The sequence below is a fragment of the Chinchilla lanigera genome, unplaced genomic scaffold, assembly GCF_000276665.1.
Source record: "Chinchilla lanigera isolate Chin_1 unplaced genomic scaffold, ChiLan1.0 scaffold00097, whole genome shotgun sequence".
Lineage (NCBI taxonomy): Eukaryota > Metazoa > Chordata > Mammalia > Rodentia > Chinchillidae > Chinchilla > Chinchilla lanigera.
The window spans coordinates 2,908,003-2,917,726 of record NW_004955498.1 but is presented as its reverse complement, the minus strand read 5'-3'; the positions used below and the strand labels follow the sequence as shown (position 1 = coordinate 2,917,726).

Below are 9,724 nucleotides of genomic sequence, written 5' to 3'. Positions count from 1 at the left end.
TGTGGTCAGGAGACGCATAAGTGATGCAGAATGTGCCAAGAGTGAAGACGAGGAACTTCAGGGAGGATTGAGGTTACTCTTGAACTGAACATGGACGGGCGCACGGTCCTCTGACCTTGGACCTGTGCTTCCCGTCATCCCCTGAAGGATGGCCACGGCTGTCAGCCTGAGGCTGCCCTCTTAGATCTGTCTCATTATTCTCAGTGAGGTGAGGGCCCTGGTACAAGGGGGCTGGAAGCAGAACAACAGCAGTAGGATCCCAGCAAGTATCAAGGCTCTAGGTGAGGCAGAGAAAATCCATTCACCTGAATGCAAAACATACTGTCTTCAACCTGTCCCTTTTGTAATCTGGAGTTAGACCTAGGTAATATAGGTGGTGTCTTGTGCCCCCACTTTTTCTTTGAGTGTGTCATTGCAGTATTGCTGTGTTTTAAGAAGTTAGCACCAAATCATTGCCCAGAGGGTCCTAGACATAACCAGTTATCAAGATAAAAATGTAACTGGTTCTCTTTTTTGGGCATATGAACCACACCAAATTATGTGAACTCCACATCTTGCCTGAAGACAGGTGTGACCATACATGTTCTCACTGCAGTGGCAATATTCACAGTCAGGCCGCATGCCCCAAAAGAGACAACCAAAGAGATGACCTGTAATGGGCCTTCGTGTGAGGCAATGAGAGTGTGACTCTTACTGAAAACACTAATAATCTCTTTCTGTCTTGCAGTCACCTGAGTCATCAATAACAAGGTCTTCCTGTCCTCAAGGAACATCAGGATGCTTCGTGGTCAAGGCAGCAAAGACAGCAAGCTCAGAGGAGGCCATCCTAGCCAGAGAAGTGCACGGGTCTTCCCGGGTGTGCACGGTCTCAAGAATGGAGAGGAGTCAGCAGCCAGTGCTGCCCCTCGATCCTCTTCTTTGTATGCTTTAATGGGGGCCACAGCAAGAGAAGAGCCTGGGCTGGGAATTCCCCTCACTACCATGGCTCCCATGGAAAGCAGTCAACGTTCTGAGGGATCCAGCTCGCAAGAAGTGGACAGTCCAGGTCTCTCCCAGGATAAGGAGACACCTCAGATCATGCAGGGTGAATTTGTAAGTGCTAAGTTAGATAAGATTGTGCGATTTCTGATCCAGAAGTATCAAAAGAAGGAGCAGATCACCATGGAAGAAATGACGCACATTGTGGAGAATGATTCCCCTGATGACTTCCCTGTGATCATTAGGAAAATCTGTCAGTGCATGCGTCTGGCTTTTGGCATTATTATGAGGGAAGTGGATTGCCCTGGACACAAGTATGAGCTTGTCCCTCTCTTGGGCCTCACTTACAGTGGGATACTGAATGATGATGACCAGATTATTCCTAAAGCTGACCTCCTGATAGTCGTCCTGAGTGTGATCTTCCTAAAGGGCAACCGAGTCAGTGAAGAGTACCTTAGGGAAATTGTGAGACATAGGAAGAGCTTAGCTGACAAGAAGCACATTGTCATTGGGGAGCACTGGAAATTCATCACTGAGGATTTGGTCCGGGAAGAGTACCTGGTGTACCAGCAGGTTCCACATAGTGATCCTCCTCGCTATGAGTTCCTGTGGGGTCCAAGAGCCCATGCAGAAACCACCAGGATGAAGGTACTAGAGCATGTGTTCATGCTTGATGGGACAGACCCCAGGTCTCACCCAGAACTCCAAGAGCAGGCTTTGAGAGCGGAAAAAGGTATTTTGAGTGCCTCTGCAGGGCAAGATGAGTCACAGTGACACAATATTACACAGCACCTCACAGGTTTATTTCTCCCCTCCTGTGAAATGAGACCAATTTGCCATCTGTGTTTCAGGAAAGCAGGCAGTTTTTAAGTAGTGGAGGGGCAAGAGTGGGGATAAAATGCCATGCATAGCAGTTTGATGTCTCTTCTGTTTGTGCTTCTTGAAGATTGAGATGTGTTTCCTTCTACTTTTTGAAATCTTGATCTTTTTTTGAAGGAATGAAGTATCATGTAAATTTGATTTAATGGGTGTTTCTTATCTAACATGTATATTCCTTTACTGATATTATTATATAATTGTGAATCCTGATGTGAAAGTGATTTTGTTTGACCTTGATCACAAATGGATTTTGCTTTTGAATTGCAAGTGTAAGAGTTTTTCCTGTTTTGTCAAACAAACAAGGAAACTTTTTTATTTTCTTTATGATGAAATGAGGTTGGCATAGGAAATTTCTTGGAAATGTGCAAGAAGTATACTGGAATTTAGATGCAATCTAGAAATAGCTATACTGATAAAAGCAATTCTTGGATTTTTATCTTTTTCCTGCCTTATACTAGTAAAATATATGTGCTCCGAAATTTGCTTGATTTCTTCAGTTATATTCAGGAAATTACTGTTAATAAAGAAGCCCATCTACCCATGGACACAGTGACTCCCAAACTTTTTTTAACAGTAGATAAATTTAATGGAGAAAAGGAATAGGGGATAAGAATGGAAGAATGTGGATGAGGAATCATCCCTGGAGACAGGAGAGCTCCCAGAGGTGTTGCCAATGAGCCCACCTCTCAAAGGAAATTTTGCGGAGCAAAATCATGAGGTGAGTAGTACATGGGGCAAGATTATCATAAACCAATAAGATTGCAATGTAGTCACTAGGAAATATTGATCAATGGTAGCAACGCTACATGATGACATCATTAAACTTGGTCAATAATCTGTAGTCCTAGTCTTGCCTTTAGTCTTAGCAGGCTTAGTCTCAGTCTCAATCTTAGTCTTGTTGTTTTAGTCTTAGTAGGTGGGGGAGGGTGTCCCACCCCTAATGAGATAATGGGAAGTTGCAAAAAGATGATGCCAAGAATCTCAAGCCTCCTGTCTTTATTACATTTTTCTCATTGCTGGGACAAAATACCTGACACCCAAAATTAAAGAAGGAAAGTTTTATTTAGATCACATTGTGTGGAGATTTCAGTCTGTAATCAGTTGGCTCCAACGGAGCATTTCATGGTGCAGGAGCAACAATACAAGGCATCATAAGACAGCAAAAGCAGCAAGAACATAATGGGGAGAATAAGCCTCCCTCATATTGCATGCAGGCTACCCATCCTGTGGTGCGGGGGTCCTTTACATCCACACCATCTCCATGACTTCCTCTTATATAGGCTCGGGAAAAATACAAAGGAAACACCCTGGCCACCTGCTGAATCATTTAGTTAACCTTCTAAACTTCTCAAGGTGACACAATGAACAAATCGTAGAGCGGTAAGGGCATGTGCTCTTCACCCCAGGATGTAGAACTGCTGAGTTTCTAGCTTAACTAGGACTCTAGTTAAGCTGCTAGAGTCCTCCAGTTGATACAATGTTTGAACCATAACACCTCTGTTCAACACTTAGGGATGTATATAAAACTAGCAATTATGACTTTAATCTTGAGATGTACCTTCAGCTGCATTCCTGATGCATTGTCATCTATTCACGTGCCCAGCCCTGTTTGACTGCCTACTGTATTTCTAAGTAACTTAGCTGTCTACAATGTTGCCGCCTCTGAAGAGGAATCCTCAACTGCAGTTAGGGGACAGTTTCTATCTAGATACTTCAAGCTGAGAATTTTCAGTGTATGGAAAACCACATTCTGGAACCTTCTCCATAGAGCTAATCTTATGTGAGTCCTATAGAATTCAAGTTGTAGTATAGCAGCTACGATCTCTTTCCAAGGGCAGTTAGGTGGATCTCGGAAAAGGGGTTTGACTCATTTGTCATTGATTCCACTTCCATGATCATTTGGAGTTTGGCAGTCTCTAGGCAAAAATAAACAAATTTTCCAAGAAAGTAGGGCATGTATAATTGAACCATAAGCACAGGAATGGAAAGGCAGGTTGTGGAGAGAGTCACATCCAGAAACTATTCGTAAGGCACTAGTATAGTGATTGTACCCAATTGGCTCTTGAACTGCTCTACTGATGGCAGTCGTTCTAGTTTAGCTATAAGAAGGTTGAGGGAAGAAATTTAGAGACTCTTGTGGAGCTTTTACAGATCAAACTGTAGTTTTTTAATGACTTAATGAAGCATACCTTAAAGCTATTGGTGTATCTGAAAACTGCCAGAAGCGGGTTCAGTGATTGGAACCCCTTTTATATCTAGCTCTTATTACTATGGTCTTGCCTATATATATATTTTTTGGTTATACTTTTCTACTAGATGTTTAAAATGAAATTAAAATGAGACATGTGTCAATCATTATTTGCCTCTTACTGTCTATCAAGTCCAGTTGGTTATCCTAAGGCATTATTTTGGAACCATGAACAGATCCTCTCATCTCATCTGTCATTGTCAGGCATCAGGATGGGTCACGACCTTGCATGATCATGTCACTTTGTGTGAAAGCATCAGAGACTTTTTCCTTTTGGTGACCCTACTTTGGCACACTGTACACTTACTAATTCTTGTCCTCTGGGGTCCAGGAATCTACCCACTCAGGGCTCTGAGTGATTCAATAAAATTTTAGGATCTTGGTGAAAGGTTCCCTCATATCCTGGGTTCTTGTTGAACTTGGAGGGCCAGGTCCAAAATATTGGCTGTCCTCTTAGTCTAGTTACATTTTTAGTTCTAATCTCTGAACTTTATTCATTGAACACTCTGAAGAGATCAGTGACTTTACTATTGTAGATGGAGCACTGAGTTTAAGTATAATAATCTCACCTGTATAGCAAGTTTTTGAAGTATAAAGTATAGCCAGAGGACTGTTACTCCTTACTAATTGTGGTTGTTTCAGTAGTTGAATCCCTGCAAAATGTTAACAGACAACAGTTGTATAGGTTTACAGAAAAAATTTAAACCCAAAAGACATACATAGAATTTCAGCATGATAATTGCAATATTATCATTAAAATATATTAAATGTCCATTTTAGGATAGGATAGCCTTTTTAGTCAAATATTTCCATCTGACCACAAGACATTCATTGACATGAAGAAACTGTCACCATGTTTGTTAAGCTTTAGTAAGCTGTCCTGTAAGGAGGACATATTGGCCTATTAATGTATCTTACAGTTTTATAATTTCTAGCCTCTAATTTTAGTATGTGACATTGCACGGACTCTTTGGTGCCTGAGTTTTCCTGAATGTAGTGACATAACATACACATAAATTTTAAAAGTGTAATCTGTTTGGTGATCTCATGCTTTTTTGACATATACCACTTATCACATGTAGCTGGAGCACAGGAGAAATGCTGATATCTGAGTCTCAAAATTGTTATCACCATAACAATCTTAGTTTTGCATCTTGGAAGACCTGTACACCAAGAAGGCATAAACACATTTAGCACACCATGATTAACAATAGTGAATGTCATAGCTATATCGAAACGTGTGTCTTCTAATTTAGTTTTGTACCAAGAGCATCTTGATTAAGAAAATCTTATTGCTTTACCATGAAAAGCTTAACCTTTTGATGATAACCAATGGGAAATATAATACAGTAACATGCTTAGCAGCACTTATTGGGGTATGTCTCCCCTAAGGCTATGGAAATTAGTGTGAGCCTATTAGTAAAAAACGATGAGAAGAAACTATTTTCAGGCAGCTGGTTCATTACTCATTGAAGAGAGTCCTTCTAGGAATTTCCCCAAAGCCTAAGGTGTCCCCATTGAATTTTGCATGACATATGAAAAGGAGATCATAACAATTAGTACATTATTTTGACTAATGAAAAATTTTAGAGTTATTGTACACCAGCAACAATATGCATTGTATTTGTACAATAAATCTTGACCTCACTTTGATCAGTTGGCAACGTGGGTGGAAACATGTTCTTAACTGTAATAATATGTATAAGCCAACTTAAATTATAGACAAATATTTTAAAAATCTAAAAAAAAAAAGCAAAATGTTGAGGTCAAACAAAAACCGCTGCAAGTACTGTAACCAGTCACAAATTGAACAGAGAGAGGGACACATAAGGAAATTGTTGGTAGACCAGCGTGCACTCAGATGTATTTGGCCAAGTTGAATTATAGTACTTCTTTTAGAGCATAAATTTGTAACTCTAAATAGACTAGCAAGAATTTTTTGTAGGTCAATTATAGAGATTTCTTTTAATATAAATCAGGAGGAATGAAAACATTTTACACTTGTGAAAGCAAATACAGTTTTTAAGATGGTCCCTAGGCTGATGGTTTATTTGCTTGGAATATCCTGCTATGTAGGCTTCTCATGTTGCTTGAATAGATAGAGTTGTTGGATCACAACACCTGATAGTAAAAACTGCTGTTCTAGTAGTATGGAACAGTATCCTTTAAAGTGACAAACTGTTATATGTAGTTTAATACTTGTTTCAGTTTAAAACTGTTATAAAACCCATGAGGTCCCCTAGATACGTTTTGCTTTATCAGTGAACTTATCTGAGTTACAAGAACCAGTCAGTCTGGCCTGTGTTTTAAAAGCAACTTGGCATTCTACTTGAGAGGGTGAGTGAAGAGGAATTAATCTCCACTTTTGCCTAAGAATTAAAAGGCAGATAAACACATGGACTAAAGCTTTTTCATTTATTGTTTGAAACTACTGGCATTACATTTAAACCAATTTTTGAATATGGACTGAACACAAGTGAAGATCAGTTTCACGCTGGAAGGCTCAAAGTGAGGGGACCTCTCTGTTATGGACACTTGGTCCTGAAATTCAGCAGTCATATAAAAAGGCATTGGCTTACATTAAACACTGTTGTAAACTGTGTTATTTCTGAGGGACAGGGCAGTGGAGAAGGGACAGAAGAGTGACTCTAAGTGTGGCACAAGAAATAAATCCTAAGCATCCCAGGTGCAGAAGACAACTAAAATCAGGAGTAATCCCAGGGTTGATAGCCAATCCCTAGCAAAAGATGCCTTCAGAAACAAAAGCGAGTTTTGACTTAAAACGCATTGCCAAACAGAAAATTAAACTGTTAAATTAAACTGAATGGGTGCTTTTCAAAATATTGAAGGAGAGTGAGAGGGAAAATGAAACGTTTCCAATTATATTGTTTAGGGCTTACTTTCTAAGAAATGACTCTAAATCAGTAGTTCCAGCTTTCCAGCCTGCAAGGGAGCTATCACTTACAGAAAATGTAAGAAATCTTCTCCCTAATATACCTAGGCCTTTGAGACATTTTGGATTCTTTATCTAGAGTGACCTCTAAACTTTACTGCACATCTATCCTTTGGAAGTCCAAGTGTCTGTGCTGGAGCTATGAGTACAATATACTGAGCAGGAAGAAATCTACTCCATTGCATGGTGGAGACCATGAATACCACCAATGTCAGGAGATAGACAGGTGTCCTCAAGGACTTACAGGGAATGAAAAGGAGCCCCGTGGGAGTAGAGTCTAGCAGAGAACAGCCATAGGTTAGTACTAAGACAGAAGTTAGGGTATTGTGTAACTGCATTTCCTTCTGCAGTGGTTGATTTAGTGCAGCCGCAAGGTGGGGATGGCAGACACTCAGATGTGGTGCCTTGGGCCTGAGGTGGAATCTTGACAGGATGGAAGACTGTGCTGAGCAGCTCTTTCAGATGGTAGGTAAAGCTGAGAGAAATCCTCACTAGGGATATCTAGAAGAGTGGTGCTAGCCAGGGTATGAATCAGGGGACGTATGCCCAGGCTCTGCAAGGTTTTCCTGAGAAATATCAGAATCTCCACACCTGCCTTACCACTTCCAGCAGTCCTCAGCTCATCCTGCTCTAAACCAGGCTGCAGCCTGCAAGGCTGAAGGCATCTGTATAATTTCTCACATTGTTTGGGCTAAGGAGAGGATTGGGTAATTGTTACAAATTTAGCAAGAAGAATTTTGGAGTATCTACTTAGTTTTAAAAGTAAAACTCTAACTTTTATACTTTCATCTTGCATTTCCAGTCACAGTTGCTCACAGTGCAGTGTTGCACAGACCTTCCTCTTTGGGGTTCTTAGCCGCTTGTCTCTAATCCCTTTCCATGTGTCTCTAATCCCTTTCCCTTTCTAATCCCTTTCCCCATGTCTCTAACCCCTTTCCCTTCCAGTCAATCCCTTTGACCCTATGAATCTACCAAAGAAACCACGCACTGTTCCTCCAAGTAACATTCCAGGGATCTTCTGGAAATTGCTCTCTTCCTATTATATAGCACCATCACTGACTACTTGTGAAGTAAATGGTCATGATCTTTGATTTGAATAAATGTTCCAAGAAGTCCATACTGTTAATTTCATAGTAGAAAAGTTCACTTCCTTTGAACACCACTCATCAAGAAATCCTGTTAATCTTTTATAGAACTTTATATGAGAAAAGATAGACACTGTGTCTTCTATTGCCATTGGCTCCTAAATGACAAGCCCAGTCTACTGCCATTCCAGAGTGCCCTTGGTGTAAGCCAGTACTTGTTCTGTACTCCATAGTGGTATAAGCCACTTAAGGTAATATGCTTAGGTTCATTTTTCTCTCAAGTTACTAAACTGAAGGAACTTGTAGCGTTGGCAAATATTTATGGAACAGACTGCATTTCCTCATGCCTTTATCTTTCTACTGGGATAATTTGTATACTAATCAATGACTTCCTCATCCCCACTCATCTGAGTATGTATCATAAACATAGTTTGTTTTCAGCTTGCACCCAGCCAACCCGTCTGCTATGGTTTGCATAAGTGTCTCCCACGGGCTCATGGGTTAAAGGCTTGGTGCACAAGCTGTGGGGACATTGAGAGGCATGGAAATGTCAGAGATGGGACCTACTGGGAAGTGTTAAGTCAGTGCAGGAGCACACCTGAAGGGGATTGTGGGATGTTATTCTCTTCCTCCTTCTCCCTGCTTCCCAGCTGCAGTCAGGTGAGGATCTCAGGGCACAATATGCCCCCACCCTAATTTACTGCCTTAGAACGGCACCAAAGCTATGCTAGCTGACCATAGATTGACACCTCTGAAACTCTGTGCCTAACTTAACTCTTCTTTCCTGTATGTTCCTCTGGTAAGAAGCTTTACAGCTGGGCATGGTGGCACATACCTGTAATCCCAACACTTGGGGAAGCTTAGGTGGAAGGATCTCCGGAGACAGAGACAGGAAGATCATTGTGAGTTGGAAACCAGCCTGGGCTAAAAAGTGAGCTCAAGTCCAGCCTAAACTACATAGCAAGACCCTGTCTCAAAAATACAAAAAAAAAGAGAGAAGTTTTATTATACTATGTGTAAATGTTGAAAATAAGGCAGGATTTTTAAATATCTGTTGGGAAAATTGGATTTCTACATGCAGGCAAGTGAAACACAACTCCTACTTGCTGGATTAAATAACATCAACTCAAAGTAGATGGAACCCTGACAACATACCAGAAATTATGGAACCAGTAGAGGACAATAGGTGAGAAATATTTCAGGGTATTGGATTGGGCAGAGGTATTTTTGAAGAAGACCCCTGAAGCACAGATAAGAAAAGCAAAAAGAGACAAATGAGCAAATGCTAGTAAAGACAGTGTGAGCTGTCAAGATTTCCTCCCTGATTCTAAGATTTCATCAGTTTGTGTTTAAATTTTCTATTTAATTAGAGGCTTCAAACGTACTTTCTGATTCTAGACAATGTGGAGCTCTCTGCTCACCCCACTCTCTATTTTTTGTTAGAAGTGTTTTGTATGGGGGAGATGAGTAGGTGATCAAAGTATGATTACATAGTTTGGTCACATACAAAGAGAATAATTCATAGGTGCCCACTTTCAAAGTGCAGAAACATAACACTTCTCCCAGGTTTTTGCTCATGTG

The 9,724-nt window shown here is 40.6% G+C and overlaps 1 protein-coding gene across 1 annotated transcript; it reads left to right on the top strand.

Moving 5' to 3' along the window:
* The first annotated feature begins 777 nt into the window (after positions 1–777).
* On the top strand, positions 778–1,752 carry LOC102020265 (melanoma-associated antigen 8-like). The gene has a single exon (XM_005406474.1). It carries the CDS (start codon positions 778–780, stop codon positions 1,750–1,752), a length of 975 nt encoding a protein of 324 aa, XP_005406531.1.
* The last annotated feature ends 7,972 nt before the right edge of the window (positions 1,753–9,724 follow it).

Excerpts from the sequence above, each read along its gene's own strand:
- LOC102020265 (XM_005406474.1), top strand. The coding sequence starts at position 778 with ATGCTTCGTGGTCAAGGCAGCAAAGACAGCAAGCTCAGAGGAGGCCAT.